Here is a 21,794-nt window from a genome sequence, read left to right as displayed (position 1 = left end):
ATGATTGAGAAGCAGAGGCCAGATCCAGTGCCAGTGTCGTGGAGTCGGTTTAAGGAATTGTTCTTCAAGCAATATTTCCCTGCTATCGTTCGGAGCGCAAAGGAAGCAGAGTTCCTGCATTTGTCCCAGGGGTTGATGACGGTGACATAGTATGCTGCACGATTTCTTGAGTTATACTGTTTCGCCCCACATTTAGCATCAGATGAAGAGAAAAAGGCCAGGAAGTTTGAAGAGGGATTGAATCAGAGTTTATTTGAGCAAGTTATTGGCTTTCAAGCTCAGAAATTTACAGATGTGGTTGATAGAGCTGCTGTTATTAAGAGTGGTATGCAGAGGAGCGCTGCAGCTCAGGGTTAGAGGAAGAGGTCCGTGCCTTAGGATTTACAGGTGAGCTCTAGCCAAGGGCTATGGAGAGGAGATCACTATGGAGGTGGTCAGGGACAGATGATGGGCCGTGGTGGTTTCATGGTGGACGAGCTGCTCCTACCTGTCCTAGATGTGGCCGCAGACATCCAGGTGAATGCAGGATGGGTAAGGACATCTGTTACCATTGTAGGAGACCCGGGTACATATCTTGGTCATGTCAAGGATTGACAGCTCAAGCACCAGCTCCCAGACCATATCGGGGTGGTTATCAAGTGCCTCGTGGAGGACAGCAGAGGAACACAACATCGGTGAGAGTGTACGCGTTGACACCAAGTGACGCTGATGCAGCTGGAGACATAGTTACATGTATCCTTACTACTTTCTCATTTATAGCTATTGTTTTATTTGATACAGGTGCCACCCACTCTTTTGTTTCTGCGGTATATGCTAAATTAATGGGGTATGAGGCACAGTTATTAGATATGGGGTTAGCTATAGCTACGTCGACTAGGCCAGTGGTGAGATGTAGAAGGGTACTTAGGAGATTTCCAGTAACTATTCAGGGAAATATATTGCCAGCTGATTTGGTGATATTAGATACGCAGGGGTTTGAAATCATTCTGGGTATGGATTGGTTAGCAGATAATCATGCTAGTATTGACTGTCATTTAAAAGAAGTGATTTTCAGACCTCGAGGCGAGCTAGAACATAGATTTCTTGGTTTGCAGATACATTCTTCGCCACTTCTTGTGTCAGCTATTCAGGTGAGAAAATTGATCCAAGAAGGCTACCAGGGATTTGTTGCTTACATCAAGGAATCATCGAAAGAAGAATTGAAACAAGCAAATGTCCCTGTAGTTAGAGAATTCTCAAATGTATTCCCAAAGGAATTACCTGGTATTCCACCAAACCGTGAAGTTGAGTTTACTGTGGATCTTCTACCGAGGTCAGCGCCAGTATCTAAAGCTCCTTACCGAATGGCCCCAGCCGAGTTAAAAGAGTTAAAAGATCAATTGCAAGAATTACTAGATAAGGGATTCATCAGGCCCAGTGTGTCGCCCTGGGGAGCACCAGTCTTATTTGTGAAAAAGAAAGATGGGATCATGAGGATGTGTATAGATTACAGGGAAATAAATAAACTGACAGTTAAGAATAAATATCCTCTTCCTAGGATCGACGATTTGTTTGATCAGTTTTAGGGGACCCAAGTTTAGTCTGAAATCGACATGTGGTCAGGTTACCATCTGGTGAAAGTGAGGGCAGAGGACGTCTCGAAAAGAGTGTTTCGTACGAGATATGGGCATTATGAGTTCTTAGTGAGACCATTTGGGTTAACTAATGCACTAACGGTATTTATGGATTTAATGAATCAAGTATTCCATCCGTACCTGGACCAGTTTGTGGTTGTATTCATTGATGATATACTAGTCTACTCGAGGAGTTTTGAGAAGTATGAACATCATTTGAGGCTGGTATTGTAGACATTAAGAGAAAGAAAGTTATATGCAAAGTTCGAAAATGTGAATTCTGGCTGAGGCAGGTTTCTTTTCTTGGCCATGGGATCTCTAAGGCAGGTGTATCTATTGATCTGAGTAAGATAGAGGTAGTGGTTAATTGGGTGAGGCCTAAAATTATTCAAGAAGTTAGGAGTTTTTTGGGTTTAGCAGGCTACTATCGGTGCTTTGTGGATGGTTTCTCCAGTTTGTCAGGTTCGTCAACGCGACTTATGAGGAAAAATGTATGGTTTGAATGGACTGATGACTGTGAGCGGAGCTTCCAGGAGTTGAAGCAGAGGTTGGTTACAGCCCCAGTATAGGCTATTCCATTAGGAGAGGATGGGTTTGTGATATACAGTGATGTGTCCCTAAAGGGGTTGGGTGCGTATTGATGTAGCATGGCAGAGTTATTGCATATGCTTCTAGACAACTTAAAGAATATGAGAAGAATTACCCTGTGCATGATTTGGAGTTAGCTTTAGTGGTGTATGCTCTTAAAATCTGGAGGCATTATTTGTATAGTGGGAAATGCAAAATCTTCATGGATCACAAGAGTGAAATATTTCTTCACCCAGAGAGAATTGAACATGAGGCAAAGAAGGTGGTTAGAACTTATCAAAGATTATGACTGTACTATTAGTTACCACCCAGGGAAAGCAAATGTAGTAGCAAATGCTCTAAGCAGGAAATTGGTAGAACCAATACTAGTAGCCATAGAGATTCAGCACCCGATCCTGATGGATTTGGAGAGACTCAGTATAGAGTTGGTAGAAGATAGTCCACAAGCTTTTGTTGCCAGCCTAGTTATATAGCCTACCCTATATGAGAAAATTAAAGTAGCTCAGGGAGATGATACAGAGTTGGTAGAGGTGATGGCTAGAGTGAGGGATGGTTAGGGAGAGGAGTTTAGCATATGACGGAGCCCTGCATTTCTGTACTAGGCTATGTGTTCCTGCTAACACCGAGATAAGGAGAACTATATTGGAGGAGGCTCACAGATCACTATATACAGTCCATCCTAGCAGTACTAAAATGTACATGGATCTGTGAGAGTACTTTTGGTGGAGTGGGATGAAAAGAGAATTGCGGAATTTGTACAGCAATGCTTAACGTGCTAGTAGGTTAAGGCTGAGCACCAGAGACCAGCAGGACAGTTGTAGCCATTCCACGTTTCTATGAATTTTGTTATGGGGTTACCACCAGTGCAGCAGGGATTGAATGCAATTTGGGTAGTTGTTGATCATTTGACAAAGACTGCCCATTTTATCCCTATTAAAGTCTGCTATTCCATGGACAAACAGGCAGAGATATATGTTCAGGAGATAGTTTGCGTCCATGGTGTACAAGTATCCATAGTTTCAGATCGAGATCCTTGGTTTGCTTCACGATTTTGGAAAAGCTTTCAGGAGGCTATGGGTACATAGTTAGCATTTAGTATAGCTTTCCATCCCCAGTCAGATGGTCAGACTGAGAGGACGATTCAGACCTTAGAAGATATGCTTCGGGCATGCATGTTAGATTTTGGGGGTAGCTGGACTCAATTCTTACCACTAGTTGAATTTGCCTATAATAACAGCTACCAGTCTAATATTGGCATGGCTCCATACGAGGCACTGTACGGCAGGAGATGTCGTTTTCCTCTCTTCTAGGATGAGGTAGGCGAGAGGCAAGTTTTGGGTCTAGAGATTGTTCAGCAGACTTGTGATAAGGTCCAACTAATTAAAGAAAGAACTAGCACCGCATAGAGTTGGCAGAAAAGTTATGCAGACACTTACTGCCAGGAGTTAGAGTTTGAAGTGGGAGATTGGGTATTCTTGAAAGCAGCTCCTATGAGAGGGGTTATGAGATTTGGAAAGAAGGGCAAGTTGAGCCCTAGGTATATTGGCCCTTTTGAGATATTAGAGAGAATAGGGTCAGTTGCCTATAGGCTAGCTTTGCCGCCAGCGTTATCCAGAATACATGATGTGTTTACTGTTGCTATGTTAAGGAAATACGTCCCAGACCCGTCCCACATTATTAGCTATGTAGAGATATAACTCAAGGATTCATTAGCTCATGAAGAAGTACCAGTACAGATATTAGATAGAAAGACACAAGAATTGAGCACAAAAGAAATTCAATTAGTGAAAGTTTTGTGGAAGAATCACGCTATAGAAGAAGCTTGTTGGGAACTTGAGGAGCAGATCTGACAGGGATACCCGCAATTGTTCCAAGAGGTACAGAGGTAATTAGGTAAAGTATAATAGTTAGATAAGTTTCTTTTGCAGGTACATGTATGGATTTAGTTAGTAGATAGCTTTAGTTTTATATATGTAATCTCCCAGAACATAGTACGTAACCACGGTATTCCTCCGCCATAAGTGAGGGTAAGTAATAAAATAGGTAGACCATATGCTTTTATGGGATGATAGAAGGTAATACAGATAGTAAATTTCAAGGATGAAATTTTATAAGGAGGGAAGAATGTAATGACCCAAGAAATTCTTACAGAACTCATCAATGAACACAGTGGTCTCGTCAACAAGGGTTCTTCAGTATCTCGTCGATGAAGACCCATCTCGTCGATGAGAAGATACCAAGAGAGGGTTTAAAGCATACTAAAACTCATTGATGAGGGTGCAGGTTCGTCGACGAATTTTCTACAGGACTCATCGATGAGGTGACGTGTCTCGTCGACGAATCCAATCCTATAAATAGCCGAAACTCAGAATTTTGATAGAAATTTCAACACAGAAACCCTCCTTTCTCTCTCTTTCACGACCCCTCCCCTTCTCTCTTCGATCCTGACCCCATTTCTAGTTAGATTGAAGATTTGAGGCCACCACGACACTCCTGGCAAAGTTCTCTGCAAGTTTATCGGAGTAGATTGTGGGGAAAGTTGTTTTGAAATTCATTCCAAATCCAAGGTAAGGTATTTTATTCAGATTATGTCTTCTTTGTAGTTATAAGAAATGTTGTAGGTAAGAAAATACTGATGTTTTGTTCTAGGGGATATTGTTTTCAGGATGTTGAGTTAGGAACCCTACGGGTATAGGGCGAGAATTTAGTAAGGGCTTTTCAGAGTTAAGGTAAGGGAAATATGCTATGCTAGTAGTTTTAATATGTATACATAATATTATGAATGAGTATTTACAAGCATGGAGATCAGATTATTTTTCCAGAGAATTATGAAAATTATTTTTGTAGCAGAATTCTAGAAATTGAGCATGAGACTGTGTTTATTCAAATGTGTGGCATGAGTTTAATACAGTACAATATATATAGATTTTATAGTATTACAGATATACAGATATATAGATATTTCAGATGATTAGCAATGAATGAGACTTACAGTATTTTCAGAGAAAAACATGATTTCTAAACCATAACACTCAAATAGTTTATTCAGACAAATTATACAGTGATAGCATCAAGATGTTACAGCAGATACATAGAGTATATAGATATTATATATAGAGCACACCGATATTATATACAGAGCATACAAATATTATATACAGAGTATACTGATATTATATATAGAGATTTTATACAGATATTATAGATAGTACAGATAGAAAACACAGATATTACAGACAGATAATATATATATTTCAGCCAGATATCTCAGATAATACAACTCAGAATTATAGTGTTATGGTTGTTTATGAAATCATGTTAAAAGCAGAAAGATGAGTATATATTTATATATGTATACAATATTACATGATATTTGATCCCTATGGAAATTATAGACATATATATTTACAGCAAAGCACGATACCGTTGCTAGTTTCAGACACGTGCAACCATATGATTCAGATAGCATGTGGATTCGGTCTAACTGTGCTAGGAGAGATTTGCAATCTCCTTAGCATGCTGGGTTGAGGTAGTTGGTTAGACGAAGACAGAGGTTTGAGATAGCCTGGAGTGATTGCAGTGGGCCAGGATCTACATAGATCATTACAGATTGGCGGAGGATAGAGATTGACTTACCTGGAGGGCCAACTAAAGTAAGTATAGCCTACGGGCCGCACAACCCTATCGTGAGGGGATATATCATGATATACAGATCCCAGGGTATAGCAGAAGTTCCTATGTACAAATATATCACACAACAGCAGTTTATACTATTATATTAGTAGTACCTTCCGATAGCAAACTCAGATACATAGTTATATTTTAAGGATTACATGATATATATATATATATATATTCTGTACAGTTTTCCAGTTTTCTCAAATTATAGTATTATTTTAGTATTTTAAATGATTAACTCAGCCGCCACACACTAGTAATAGCATATTTCCACTTACTGAGCGTTGTCTCATCCTAGTGACTTATCATTTTTTAGGAGATCCAGTTAGGTGAGCAGATTAGGCTTGCGAGTAGAGGTTGACTTGAGCTGCCCTTGTGGAAAGGGTAGGTATTTTTGGGATAACATTGTTTTGGGATAGTTTTCAAATTATGGTGACATCACTAAGTATTTTGTATTGTAAATATATTTCAGAGCATTATAGTTTTTTGGTATATTGTATCGTATATAGCAGTTCCCAGTTTTGTGTACCATTGCTTAGTTATGTATGACAGACAGAGTTTCCTTAGTGCTCTTTGGGGCTGAGATGTTATTATCAGTATTCAGACAGGTGACTTTTATTATATTAAAAAAAAAAGGCTTAATAAGTAGCAGGTCGTTACAATTGGAGTTTTGTGGAATGAATTAGGGTATTATATTTTCAGGACTAGGGTGTTTTTGGGACCCTGGAGACATGAGTTGGGAACTCCAGTGAATATTTTTAGGAGACCAAGTAAATTACAGTTTAGAAAATTATGAGTATGTAGGTTCAGAGAAATATAGTTGATTTATTAGAAATATGTATATATGTATTATTTCAGGATTTTGGGAAATAGTACGCCGTGAGCGTGAAGTTAAAATTGGAGGCGAGCCTCCCAGCCAGTAGGTAAGAGAAATGTGCTATGCCAGATAAATTAGAATTTCTACTAGTAAAAGATAATATGAGTTTATGGGTATTTTTAGAACATATATTATTTAGTAATGCAAATTATATTTAATGAGTTATTAATTGTGGTGTGGCATGAGTAATATGAATACAATACTGAATTTATACAAATGTTATAGAATCATAAATGGGTATACAGTTTTATAAAATTAAGATATATAGGATATACAGTTATTTACAGAGCATATTACACAGTATTTATTCTAAAGCTATGATTATCTAGTATTTTACAGAATCATGTATTTAACATAGTTCAATAGAAAGTATGGTATGCAATTTTACAATGAGCATGTTATATATGAGTTACAGAAATAAGCTATATAGTTTTCAGAATACCATGATATACAGATCTAAGAGCCATAACAAACAAATATACAATTATACAGATAAGTTATTACAATATACATATTCAAAACAGACAGTACAAATTATACAGACTAATTATTCCAGTGTTATGGCTATTACAATAGAAACAAAATCATGGTATACTAGAGTATTATATATATAGTATTAGACCTTGATGGACCATTACAGATCAGATATAGAGCACGGTCCTGTAACTATACAGTGAAGAGAGTGCAACCACACATCTCAAATAGAGTGTGACATTTTATAGTTGATTGTGCCGTTGGAGAGATTGTAGACTCCTTGGTAATCTGATCCAGGTGGAGGGGAGCGATTGTAGTGCTCCCTACACAGACCCAGGTTGAGGGGCCTTTTGTACCTCAGTGGAGTTTCAGTTGACTTATTCTAGAGGGCCGACTAGGATCAAGTCCCGCCTACGGGCCACACAACCCTGTCATGAGGGGATTTGAATCATGACATCCAGTTATCCATCCAGGGAAGTTTTCATAACTATTATATATGTACAGGAAACAATAGAATTACTTATAGTTATTATAAGTATATTCAAATAGGATGTTCAGCAACAGATATATTTTAAGAAACACAGGTGTGAGTTACATGATATATTACTATTATATGTTAATTTAGATTAAATTAATTATAGTATATGTATATAACTTAAAGAAACTCATATGCCACACATTGTTAATAGCATATTTCATCTTACTGAGCGTTGTCTCATCCCAGTAATTTAATATTTTTTAGGTGATCTAGCTAGACTGGTAGACCAGACTTATAGATAGAGGAGATATCAATTCTGCCATGTTTACAGGGTAAGTAGTTTTTGGATGAGATGTATTTTTGTATAGATCCTAGGGGATTTGAACTTTTAAATTAGAGTGATGTATGTAAGTGGTGAAAATTTTGGTATTGTGTTTCTGGTTGCACACTGTATGTTTTCCACTGCCTAGGTATTATATTTTTGGGTATCAGAGAATATGATATATTAACTAGTCAGTATTATGTTTATTATTATTAGGATCCTAAAAAAAATGCTTGAAAAATTGGGTCATTACAAAGCCTACGTCCACACCTTAGCACCAAGCCAAGGATTCCATAATCCACTATAAAACTCCTTTACTGGCAGAGCAAGCCCTACAACTCAGGTACCAAACCCTATACTCGGGAACAAATCCCTATCGCGCTCACCAAGAGCCATAAGGATCGCCAAGATGCCTTGCAAGTTCGGTTCACAAAGAACCTTCACCAAACAGTTCACAAAGAACCTTTACAAGAAGTTGGGTATGCAAAAGAATGCTACACAAATGAGCTGATATCAATTACAATCAAAATCCTCACACTACTCTCTTAAGGAATGATTCAAACAAGATGAATGAGCAAGAGAGAATGAACACTTATGAATTTGAACTAAGATGCAAAGTGCCTAAGCTTTGTATTCAAAGATATTTTTCACTATATAACTTGTAAAATAAAGAAAAGCATACTAAACAAGTCCATGGAATTATATTTATAGCCAAAAACCTTTGCTAGCCGTTATTGGACTGTTGGGAGCAAATCCCAAAATAAATTAGCCATTTTCTAGCTGTTGGTGCACTATTTGTGATGCGACTCGTCGACTATTGACCCCCACTTGTCGACTAGTGGTCCCCACTCATCGACTAGTGATCCCTATTCGTCGACTAGTAGCACTCTGCTAGTAATCGTTAACATTCTACCTGATATCGTCGACGAGTTGCACCTAATCGTCGATGAGTGCCTCGAATTAGAAAAAGTCATGAACATGAAAGTTATGGGATTTTTTTCTTAAATTTCCATAGACACCAAGATCATTTTTTTTTTTTTGGACTTTTCTAGAAAAAGGTATGCCCCAAATACCTAAGGGTGTTTAGGAAATTTGATTGGTGCATAACTGAGGTTTAAAACCTAACTAGGATAAAGTTTGTAAAAGATTATAACACTAATATAATTTAAAACTTGTCCTTAGAAATTTATTTTGAATATAAGATATCTTATTTGTGAAAACACATTTGAAAGTTCATTTTATTGGCCTTACAAGGCTTATTATCCTATTTTGATGCTAACAAACAAGTAGGACTTAACATGCTTCGGTTGAGTGTTGTATTTTTCAGGAATCAATGTTGAAAGTATTCATGTAGCATGGATCAAAGTCTGAAGATCATAAGAGCATGAGGATTAGAGAGATCAACATAAAAGCTCAAAGGAAATAAAGCTTAAACCTCAAAATGCCATATCTTGAAAGCTCACAAGGATCAAGGAACGTGGAAAGTTTACATTAGCAAAATGATCTAGTTCAAGAAAACTCAAAGATCATAGGAGCTCAAAGTCTGAATCAATGATGAAATATCAAGAGAGTTTAAAGAGATGAAGGCTCAGAGAAGTTTGAAAGATCAGAGACCAGCAACAAAGAAAATTCAAAGTAAAGAAGAATCAAAGGGGTCTTTAGGACAAGTCTTTGTAAGTACTTCAAGTTTATTCAAATATTAAGTTTTCATTTTGAAGCTCATTAGGCAAAGAGACTTAAAGACCTTAATATAAAACTTGGAATATGTTTTTTTTTTAATTTAAACAAATCTATATTCCAAGAATATCTAAGCTAAAATGAGAGAGAAATAAAAAAATAACTAGAAAAGAAAAACAGTCAGTGGACAGACGATTGGCCAATTTAACAAAGCTTAAAACTTAAAAACAGAAGCCTGATAGATAACTGTCAAGGCTCTGACAGACGACTGCCAGTGCAAAGTGAGAAGTCTGCGAATGTTTTACCAGATGACTGTCCACCTTCTGTGTTATTGAAAAACTTAAAATTATTCATGGACAGCTGACTGTCACCATATGGACAGACGACTACCATCTCATATTCTGGTGACAAACGACTGCCACCTCTCTGCCCATGTTTTTACAGTTATATCATATGGACAGAGGACTGCCAGGACTTCAGAGTCATCTACCTAGAGGCATTTTTCAAACTTCCAACGGATATAATTTTTAAAATTCAAATTTTTGGAAACTTAAGTAATTTTAATATTTGGAAACAACTTTAAGTATTCTTGAGGAACAAGCAAGGAGGTTTTTTACTTCTATAAATACCTCAAGATACATTGATTTAAGACACCAAGAGCATTAAGAAATCATATCTACTGTCTTACTCTCTCATTCTGATATTCTGAAAGTTCTTTAATTGCTCACATCCTTGCACGAAGTTAAGAGAAGTTTTGCTGATCATCTCACTGAGATTGTGCTTAACTGCAAAATCTTTCATCTATTGAAAGAACTCTACGGTGATACAATTTTGGAGCTTCAATTCTGAATTTCATATTCTGAATTTACTTTAAAGTATATTAGTTGTGCTGTAATTGCTGTACTAACCAGCTCTTTGAGGAGCAAGTTCCTTGAACACATCTATTTGATTTTTATTTTGTAGATTGACAAATCCAAGGACTGTTTGGATCGTTGGCTAAGCAAGGGGATATTGCTTAGAGAGGCGGGCTCTAACCTATTTTGAAGGAGTGACCGAACGAGGGGATATCGTTTGGAGAGGCGGACTTTAGCCTATTTTGAAGGAGTGACCGAATTAGGGGATATCGTTTGGAGAGGCGGGCTCCAGCCTACTGAAGGAGTGTGTAAAGGTACTGTTTCGCCTAGTAAAGGAACATGTTTAGTGAATCCTTTCGTGGTTTGCCAAAGGTGAGAACATAGGCTGGGTATAAGCTGAACCTCGTAAAAATCTCTGTCTCACTCTCTCTTTCCCTATTATTTATTTTTAGTACATATTTAAATTGCGTGGATGGTTTAAATTTTAAAATCATATAAACTACATATATTTGGAAATCAAGTAAACCTTAAAGTTTGATTTTGATCTGGGTTGCGGAAACTGAAAGGGAGTACGTTGGTTGAACCATTCTTTGCAGAAACCATACGGGAGTACGTTACTTGGCTAAACATCCCAAAGATAAATTAACTTAAGAGTTTATTTGAATTCTGAAGTTTGGAAAAAGTAACTGGATTTTATATTGAACATCATATTGAAGAAGAAAATTCACTACAGGGCTGCAAACTGATATAAGCAAGTATAAAATTATCGTATTCAAAGTGTTGTATATCTCATTCTTGGTTTGGCTGATTTTACTTTCAAATTGTGGTTGAAGATTGAATGTTTAATTAGTTGATTGTTTAAAAGAATTTTAGTTATTGTGTGAATGATAAATTAAACAAATAAGTTAAAGAATTCGTTAAAGAATCCAAAAAGGTTAAGGATTCCCAAAAGGAATTAAAAGAAAGTTTAAAATCCAATTCACCCCCCTCTTGGGAAGCTATTCCTAATTTCACATTTGATATCTTATATGCTTATTATTTCCTTTATAAAAATATGCTTGACTTTCTTTGAAGCTTTTAGGACATAAAACATGTTTTTCCAAAACCAGGATCAAGTATGAAAATGTTCTTAATAACAAGATGCTGAAAAATTTTCCCTTTTGATAACATATTTGAGTTTAGTATTCATTTGACAAACTCTTTGTTTTATATTTGAAAACTATAAATGTGAGTTTGTGACTTAAGTGAAAACCTATAAACTCAAGTGTCCTAATATGCATATGCATTTTGCTAAACTCTTGCTTGGAAATCATGCACGAACCAAAACCACAAGAGTTACAAAATAACCTCAAACACACACCCCATTACATATAATACAACGTTAAGCTTCGTTTGGTGTGCTTGAGTCCTTTCTGAGTTAGTGTCCTTTTGATCTTTCCTTCTCAACGTCAACTCGGTCCAATCTTTGCCTTTGGTCCAGTGCCTTCATGTATTCATCACATGAACCTGTGCTAAATATGATATGCAAAGATGGAATGCACTAGGAACAAAAAATAGGTTAATATAATCAAAACACATTAATTATGATTATGTAGCCCCTAAGGCTAACAATCTCCAACTTTTTGATGATGTCTAACCTATTACTATTTTACTTAAACTTTGCATTCGTGTTTATACTTACCATAGGTTAATATATAAATATAAGTTTACCTAGAACCACTAATGGGTTGTTATCATCAAAACAAGGCAATTAAGCTCATGTAGCCATTAAGGCTAACAAATATCAATCCCAAGAGTGTCCTTGGTAGTAAGGAAAACTGCTTCCTTGCCCCTCAAGGTTCTAGAAGACACCCAAAAGGTTATATTGGCCCAAGATCGGCTATCCTAAACTAAGGCCCTAAAAGGGTCCCAAAACACAAATCAAAACTCCAAAAGAAGCATAAAGAGGTTTAAAACCTTGTTTATGCATGTAAATCAAGGTAAACAAGAACCAATTGAAAATGGGCATCAACAACAATGATTTTATTGCCCTAAAAGTTCACATAGACCTTTGCTGGAGCAAGGATAGCTTGCACCAATCTTGGCTTCTTTTCTACTTATCTTGGGATTGCATAAATTTGTTTATCGATATTGGTAGATCTACTTTAGCTGGCTCTAACTAGTGAACTGAGTTAGATTAACATTGACATCCCTTTATTGGATGAAGCCATTATCCTTAGACTTTCAAAAGGGCTAACATAGCACAATAAAATTAGGATAATACTTACTGATACAACAAGGGATGAAATATGATGTGCATGGAGACTCTTACGAAAAACACTTTTTTATTAATGAAATTGGAATTGGAATTATTTTTGCGGGAGGCAAGGCCTCCCCCCATTTGCAATTTTAGAAAGGAAAAGAAAACAAAATGTGTACTAAATTATGAATGCAATGACCTAAAAAATAATGGTATTTAAATAATAAAGAGAGAGGAATATGGGAATTGTAAAAGGGGGTGAGAGCAGACTTCGACGTGGCATTTTGGGCTCGCCAACAAGGGTGCGCTTCGTCGATGAGAAGATACCGAGAGGCTATTTTTTTAGCTCTGAATTTCATCGACAAGGAATAGCATTCGTCGATGAATTTCCTTCTTGACCTCGTCGATGAAGTGAGGTGGCACGTCAATTAAGGCCAGTGTATAAATAGCCCTAAACTCAATTTTCTCTTAGAAATTTCATGAAGAACACTCAGTTCTCTCTCCTCTTCGGTTTCTCTCCCTTCGCTCTAAGTTTTCGGGCTGGATTTTCACTAGTTCGACGATCTGAAGCCACCATGACACTCCTAAGGAAGTTCTCTACAAATCTGCTGGAGTGGATTGTCGGTGGGGCTACCTTGGAATTCATCCCACATTTAAGGTAAGGTTTTTTATTCAATATTTGGCTTTACCATAGTTATAAGAAATGTAGTACAAAGAGAAATACTGACATATAGTTCTGGGAGATGTTATTTTCAGGGTGTTGAACGGGGAACCCTGCGGGTGTAGGACTAAATCTTATAGGGGCTTTCAGTTGTCAGGTAAGGGAATAAATTAAAGCAGTGATTTTTCCTTGAAAATTATTATGAGATTATTAGTAAATTTATGTTCAGAAAGCATGTATTATATGTGAGTATCACTGAGAAAATGTATATTTGGGAAAATACTGCTGTTACATTAGAATGTATGATTTTATTCAGCATTGTGTGGCATGAATATTGTTTTTACGCAAATTATACGATGTTAAGGTAATTTTTCAAATAAAGTACATTTCAGTGATTATGAAATAATGCAGTACATTATGATTTTAAAATACATGATAAACAAATTATTTATTTTGATTGATATGTATGAAATGTTTGGCGCATGGCCGTGATTGATAGCCAGCGCAAAGCTGTGTATGATGTATGATTTCGGCGCAAGGCCGTATATATATGTATGATTTCAGTGCAAGGCCACATATATGAAAGTAAATGGCGCAAGGTCGTATGTATTTATGATATTACAGAAAATGCTATCAATCCATTTATGTTAAACACTATACTATCACGTATTATATTTTATCAGAACCTGGATGATAGTTCAGTTTAGTTTCTGGAGCGCGGTATTGTAGCTATACAGATCATATTATTATGTTTCAGATTTGTGCTAACCGCCCCTGCATGTAGAGGGGGTGGGAGATGGATAGTCGATGTTGTAATGACTCAGAAAATAAAATAATTAGGAAATACAATAAATAAAATGGATTAATGGGTAATAAGGAAAAAGGAAAGAAATTAGAAGAGGAACGGCAGGCCTCGTCGACGAATGTCTTGTCCTCGTCGACGAGTGTCCTTCTAAAGCTCGACGACGAATCTAGTTCCTCGTCGACGAAGGAATCCCGAGAGAGTATATTTTGGAACTCTGAATTTTGTTAATGAAAGTATCTTCTCATCGACGAAGTCTCTATAGCGCCTCGTCGACGAACCCATGTGTCTCGTCGACAAAGCCCTGCCTATAAATTGAAGTTTTCTTCATTTCAGCGAGGTAACTCAGGAAACTTCTTCTTCTCTCTCTAAAATACAGTTTTCCCAGCCTTCTCTCTTCGATTTTGTGTCGGATTTGACCTAGTTTGATGATCCAGAACCACCACGAGGTTCGTAGGATCGTTCTATGCAAGACTATAGGAGCTGATCGTTGGATTGAGGGGTTTGGGAAATATCCCAAAATCAAGGTAAGTAAGTTATTTTGGGATTTTATCAAGGAATAATGTTATTTGGACCCTCAAAAGTAGTAAATAGGTGTTTTGTTAAAATTTGAGTTAATTGGAATTTATTTTAATTAAGTTAGGATTTTTTATTCAAGGTCTAAGTGAACGCCGTGGGTATCGGTTCAGGGATCTTGCGAGCATAGTTTGAAAATCAGGTAAAGGGGAAATTTATGTATTAAATCAGGTTTTCATGGATTAAAATGGATTTTGTGTTATTTATGTATATATATATATATATATATATATATATATATATATATATATATATTTGTGGGTTTAAAATGCCAGCCATGAAATTTATGTTTTCTGAGCCTAGGATTGTTTATATAGCTATGTACATGTGAAAGTAAACGAATGAAAGTGAAAGATATTTTATGAGGGATTATGTAAGAAATGAAATGTATTTTTTAGCATATAAATGTTAAATGTGGGTTGACCTATTTTATTAGGATATTATCAGGTATAACGCACCAGACTTAGGTTTAAGGGTTCGGGGCGTTATAGATATGACTTTCAGTGTAGAGTTGTAGATGGTCATCTAGCAGTCTGGACCAGGGCGTGGCGGGCCCATTGTACTAACAAACATTTTTGACTCGGTAGTGGTCGGCCAGCCATTGTCGGGTCCCGCCTTCGGGCTGCACAACTCATCATGGGGGGTAATACATGACATTAGTTAGCTATAAATCCTGGGTAAATTTAGTTTTATCAGTTATATCAGATAATTCATGAACAATATGATTTATTAGAAATATGAAATTATGTTTACTCAACCATGTTATGTTCAGTATTTTCTAGCATGTGAAATGTACTGTATATCTACTATAGAATTAAATATTCATGTTGTCACACAACTGTATTTAGTTTATTTTCCCTTACTGAAAGGTGTCTCACCCCCAGCTTAAATAATATTTAGGAAACCCAAAAAGACCGACGGATTGAGGCAGCCATTGAGTTAGTTGTGCTACCTCGCTAGGAGGGTAAATGTGAACTAAGATCAGGAGATTTTGTTGTGGGATCCTAAATATATTTTTGAACGTTTTGGGGATTGTATACAAACATAGTAATATTGTGGATTGTAGTTAACTCTGGTATTATGTACTTTATGAATTGGCGAATGTAATTTATATTTACTGCTGCTTAGGTTTTCGCTGTGTGTGTCAAGTATATCCTCGTTACCCGTGGGTTCGGGTTGACTTTATTAATATGATTAATTGTATGGTAAGTTAAGTAGGTCGTTACAATGAATTCCTTTTTTTTTTTTAAAGGCATCACATATGCTTGACAAAATCAGGTAGCTTCTAATTGCGTGGTGGGGTTCAGTTCCCACCAAGTAGCTTCTTTTCTTTACCTCTATGGTGCATCCAAGGGAGTGAAATATGGATCTATTGCTCTTTTACTTTCAGTATTATTGCATTAGTGGCCTAGGCCACTATAAGGGGATAGTGGAACAACCTTTTTGCTTTCATTGCTATCAACATTCTATCTGCCCTGCATCCCTTAAAGCTTGAACCTTGCATTTTAGACATGGTAGCCATATGTCTCATTAGGGTCATACCACTTCAAGTAAGGTTCTTCTATAGGAATTGGGAATGCTGACATAATTAATTCGTTGTTGACCAATTGTGGAAACAAGTTGAATATAATAACAAAATTGGTTGGATAACCTTCCTTTCACTTATTCTTTCCTTTTGATTAGCACACTGCACGTATTATTTAGTCTGAGTGAGAGCAGATGTACTAAAAATATTCATTAGTTGAGATGTTAGCTAATAAATAATCTCTATATTTCCTTCATTCCTTCGTCTAAATGAATGGCCCTTTGCAGCTTGAACTTCAATATGCTTTTTCTTTGTTGTTGAAAGTCATCATTTCCTAAAAACAAAAAAAAGGGGGGACTTAGATGAATGTATGAAAAATTAAGCTGAAAATCAAAGCAAAAAGGTTGTAACATAGGGCAGTCGACCAACCACTTTTTGGCGATTTACCAACTCTTTTCCCCTTGTTGGGTTTGACACCATCTATATTAGTCTATCAATGCTCATTTTTTACCAGGGGTCTCTTACAATAGTTAGTGGGCTTAAAAGAGATAAGCCCCTCTAAGGGCTTCAATTGCAATTCAGGGGCCTCTCAGGGATTTATTTGTGTCTTAGGGCTCCTCAAGGACCTTGTAGGGTTTCTTAGGGCCTCTCAAAGCCTTTTGGGGGCTTCTTGTAGCTTAATTAAGCCCTGTTGGGACTACAAGGCCTATTTAGGCTTTTCTAAACCTCAATGAGGGTCATAAGAGGGTTTCTTGTAGGTTAATTGAGTTTAATTGGGCCCCCAAGGGCCTAGAAGCACTCTGTTTAGCCATGAGGGGCAAGGATATAATTAACCTTACACGCAAGGACGCTCTTGGCTTCATCTTTTTAAGAGAAGACCTGGCTCCCCTCTTTGCCTATAAATAGGAAAGGGAGTTAGGGAGAGAAAAAATGCTCACGTAAAGGGGAGAGATAAAGAGAAAAAAGAGAGAGCCAAAGAGAATGGAAGAGAGATATAGAGAGAAAAGAAAAGAAAGGAATATAATTAGAAAGGAGAGAGGAGAGAAAGGTGGAGAAACCTTAGAAAAGAAAAGAAGGACCCTACAACCACCATAGCTTTATGAAAAAGGAAATATCATAGTTAATTAAGAAGAACCTTAGAGAGAAGAAAAGAAAAAGATGAAGGGAATAAGAAGAGAGGGGCTGTGGTTGGTCTTGTAAGAAGAAGAGAAAGGAGAATCGACAAGGCTCGAGTGTTCAAATTGCTCCAGCTTGAGTTTGATCCATTGTTGTATAAGGTAAGTCTTTTTTTCTCTCTCTAATGTGTGTCTTATTAGCTTTTGCTTCTTCTTTTTTTTTTTTGTGTGTTTAAGCTTGGGTTTCTATGTGATATAGGGTTTGGATTTTGAGTAGACAACTACAATGTTAGCTAGTTGTGACAATAAGTAACAACTGCTGCAATTGCAGCAACAACTTCTGGTGAGGAGGGGTTCGGTTGTGTAGTGATGGAATATGGGGTGGCAGCTAGGATTTCTTGGTTCTAAGGGTTTAAGGATGGATAGAGGAGTCTAAGGCGAGTTCATGAGGTTGAAACAAGGGGGCTACGCTGAATAACAACACCAAGAGTTGCTACTAATAGTAGCAACTTTTGATTAGGTGGTTAGGTTTTGCATTGATGAAATATTGGGTGGCGGATAGGTTTTATTGGTTCTAAGGGTTTGAGGTTGGATAGAGGAGGCTAGGATGAGTGCACAAAGATGAAACAAGGGGGGTAGGTCAAATAATAGCAGCAAGAGCTGTTGTAGATAACAACAACAGCAGGTGAAGAGGCTTGGTGTGATGGGTAAGCTTCATGAAGGTCTTGTAAGCATCGTGCAAATGGCTTCTTTGGTTAATCTTTTGGTTTTATTTGACCTTTTTTTTGCATTAAGTTGCTTTGTGGACTTGAATAAATATAGGAAGGAGGATTGAGTTTTAACTTGGTTTGTTTAATATTTTCTTTACCTTGATGTATTCCTCTCACCTCTTTATGTTTGGCTTATACAAATTATATTATAGACTCCCCTTTTTGAATGAATAAAAAGGGACATCAATGAGGTAGGATGGCAATAAAGAGAGAAAATATAGGATAGTGGTTTCTTTTGGTGAATAATAAGACTTGTATTAATGTGTTCAAAGACTCCATGCTATGCGAGGTATTTCATTGAAAGCTATCATTGAAATGTAATGTAATTAAGGCACTTGGTATCATTAATTAAATAAGGGTTTAGTGCAAATTTTGGAGGTATACTTAATAATGGTGTCAAGATTGCTCATGCATGTTGTAAATGATCTCTAGTACCTGTTAATTACATTTAGATTGCTTATGCATGCTTATTATTAATGGTCAAATTAATCATGTATGCTTATCAAGCACCCTATTTTGCTCATAGTCCCTAATTTTGCATTCTATGTATCTCCAAGAGTAGTTCGGGGCTTCTCATCCCAACTAATAATGGGATGATAGGGGATATCTCACCATATGGTGACCTTTCCCTTCTTAATCCTAGGCAAGGGACAAATGCTCTCCCTTAAGTCCATATGGGTGAATGGGAGTCGGTGCTTGCATCATGGGATTGATAAGTTAGGGGGTGAACTTGGGATTCCCATTCTCAAAAGGAAACCTTCCTTTTTCAAAATGCCATTAAAATTATTACTTCTTATGGTTGATGATGGATTTAGTAAGTTTTTAAAAATCTTCCTTTTTTTGTCAAGCATCCCTCCTCAAAAAGGAAATTTTCCTTATTTAAAAAATGTCAAATCTCTTTAATAAATGTTGATTATCCTAATCAAAGACACTCTATCCAATCAGACATTAAAACCTTGACTGCAATCGGGGGCTTTTCAAATCTCTTAATCAAGGAGTTGAATAAATAAGACATTAAAACCTTCATTGCAATTAGGAGATTTTCAAATCTCTTAATTAAGGAGTTGACTAAATCAGTTAAAAAAAAACCCAACTGACAATCAAGGATTTTTAAATATTCGAATCAAGGAATTGACTTAATTAGTTATTAAAACCCTTATTAGGAATAAAGGATTTTCAAATCTTTTAATTAAAAAGTTGACTCAATTGGTTATTAAAACCCTGATTGACAATTATGGTTTTCAATTCTTCATTTAGAGAGTTGACACCAATCAGTTAAACCCTGATTGACAATTAGGGATTTTTAAATCTTCAATTAGAGAGTTGAATCCAATCAGTTATCAAAACCCTAATTAACATTTAGGGATTTTCAAATCTTCAATTAGAAGGCTTACCCCAATCAAGTCATTAAAACATTGATCATCAATTAGGGATTTTCAAATCTATAATTAAAGAGTTAACTCAATTATTAAAACCCCTAGTTAATAATAATGAGATTTTCAAATCTCCTATGTTTGAGTTGACTTTGGTTATTAAAATCTCAATTGTCAATTTGGAGATTTTCAAACCTTCATTAAGGATGACTTCAACCACATTCAAATCTTGATTGCTAATCAAAATAATTTTGCAAACACATTAATGATTGATTGACTTTAACTCTCCATTTTAACCAGATGTCAATTAGGAGATTTTCAACCATATCAACATTGAATTCTCTAATTTCAATCATGGGACAAGGACCATATTCTCGTTTAGTCCTAAATTCAATCAACAATCCCATCCTCCTTATCAAATACCTGATTGAAATAAGATATTTTGATGTATTATGTTCGAAGGAAAGAGTCATCTTACATTTTACCTATGGCTATAAATTAAAACTATTTTTTATCTTTTACTTCATATTTTAAAATATTAGGATTATCTAAGGCCAAATTCTCCTTTTCAAACAAGAATATGTTAGGGTTTTCAACCTTTTTGTTTGGACTCTTGGACAGTGATGTTTAATTGGATGACCCAAAAGGGGAACTTTCCCTTATTTTTCCTTTCTTTATTTCTTTTATTCTTTATCAAAACACACACACACACACACACACACACACACACACACACACACACACACACACACCGGTAACCATTCTTAGAACGAGTGCTAATAGGGGGTTGGTTGGCTAATCCCCCATTAGAATGGTTAGTCTACCACCTTATCTACACACAAATGTGCTTCAAACCCTAGTTCTATGTATTGCAGAACACTTAAGGTTTTTTCCTTTGTTTTTACTAAGCAAAAAAACAATAAAGGTGGCAACTCCACATTTGGAATCATTGCATTTTCTTAGAGTCTAGTCCACCCTTGTTTGACTTTCGTGTTTGGGGAATTTCCATGCTATAATATCCTATCCATCGACATACCTGTGACCAAAATTTGGTGTCGACAGCATGGCAACTCCGCCAGGGACCGCTTAGAGAGTCGAGTCGCGTCCTATGTGTGTGTCGTTTTTTTTCTTTTTTTTTTATGAGTTAATTTTGTTATTTGTGTGTTATATATTAGATGATTGTACATTCTATTGTTTTCAATGGCATTATATGGTTGCATAATGAATGGTTTTCAACTATTTATTTATGTTTTGTTAGTATAATTGCTCTGACACACACTATCCACTAACACTACACGAGCTCTATACCCGGGCTTGAACCTATTAGAATTAGGGAGGGGGTAGTAGTGTAGACCTTCGTGAGGTGCTGCCCTCTGCATAGATCTCATGAAATCCTCACTTAGATTGAACCTTGTCTGCCTAAAGTCTTTAATGACTCAAATATTAGGGACCTTGCTAATTATTTACAGCATTAACAAAGATTGTTGGGAGCCTTTAAAGTCATGAATTAGAGCCAAAGCTCTGCACTAGCACCTTAAATTCGTACCCTAGTATAAATTCAGTGATGATGAACCCAGGAACTCAGCTTGAATATGTAGGACACCAAAGCTTTATTAAATCATGTATACAACCAACCCTATTTTATTTTTTTAATTATTTTTTTGTTTTTCCATGTTTGTTGTCTGTGATTCATGTTCACGTATAGGTTCCTCTATTTCCCACCATGTATCATGAATATAAGAATCCCATAGAAGAGGCTCTAGAGTCAAAGAGGAACCAGACTCTTGAAGGTGATGCTTTACCTTGAGATCATTAAAGTACCCTTACAAATTGTGTCAAGCTTCTTCAGAGAAACAATGACGATGGATAACTTTTGGCTTGCTGGAGGAGGTTGTTAGCTATTGATTAGAAATAGTTTAGGGAACTGTATGGTAGAATAATGGATGTCTTGAAGATAAATTTCAAATGGGGAGCTTTAGAGGTTCTCATCCATCATTGGGATCCTACTTAACGTTGTTTTACTGTTGGGGTAGTTGATCTAGTGCCCCTTATAAAAGAATATAGGGAGTTGCTAGGATATCCTTTGCCTAATCAGAGCCGAGTATATATTCATAACTTGAAGTAAACAGAGGTAAGAGTAGTGTCTAATGTAATGGAATGTAAAGATCGATT

At 36.5% G+C, this 21,794-nt stretch overlaps 1 protein-coding gene across 1 annotated transcript; it reads left to right on the top strand.

Moving 5' to 3' along the window:
- Positions 1-407: 407 nt before the first annotated feature.
- LOC131158604 (uncharacterized) lies at positions 408-21,429 on the top strand. The gene is made up of 5 exons (XM_058113469.1): positions 408-732; positions 781-990; positions 1,123-1,322; positions 1,907-1,969; positions 21,328-21,429. The coding sequence occupies exons 1-5, from the start codon at positions 408-410 to the stop codon at positions 21,427-21,429; spliced, it is 900 nt and encodes a 299-aa protein (XP_057969452.1).
- The last annotated feature ends 365 nt before the right edge of the window (positions 21,430-21,794 follow it).

The sequence above is a fragment of the Malania oleifera genome, chromosome 6, assembly GCF_029873635.1.
Source record: "Malania oleifera isolate guangnan ecotype guangnan chromosome 6, ASM2987363v1, whole genome shotgun sequence".
NCBI lineage: Eukaryota > Viridiplantae > Streptophyta > Magnoliopsida > Santalales > Ximeniaceae > Malania > Malania oleifera.
Note: the sequence above shows the minus strand (reverse complement) of the source record. Positions and strands in the feature narration are given on the sequence as shown.

Bases quoted from the DNA above. Each gene is read 5' to 3' on its own strand.
- LOC131158604 (XM_058113469.1), top strand. From the start codon at position 408: ATGGAGAGGAGATCACTATGGAGGTGGTCAGGGACAGATGATGGGCCG. The intron at 733-780 runs GTATCCTTACTA...TATTTGATACAG, and splicing joins AGCTGGAGACATAGTTACAT to GTGCCACCCACTCTTTTGTT. The intron at 991-1,122 runs GTATGGATTGGT...TTCTTGTGTCAG, and splicing joins GGGGTTTGAAATCATTCTGG to CTATTCAGGTGAGAAAATTG.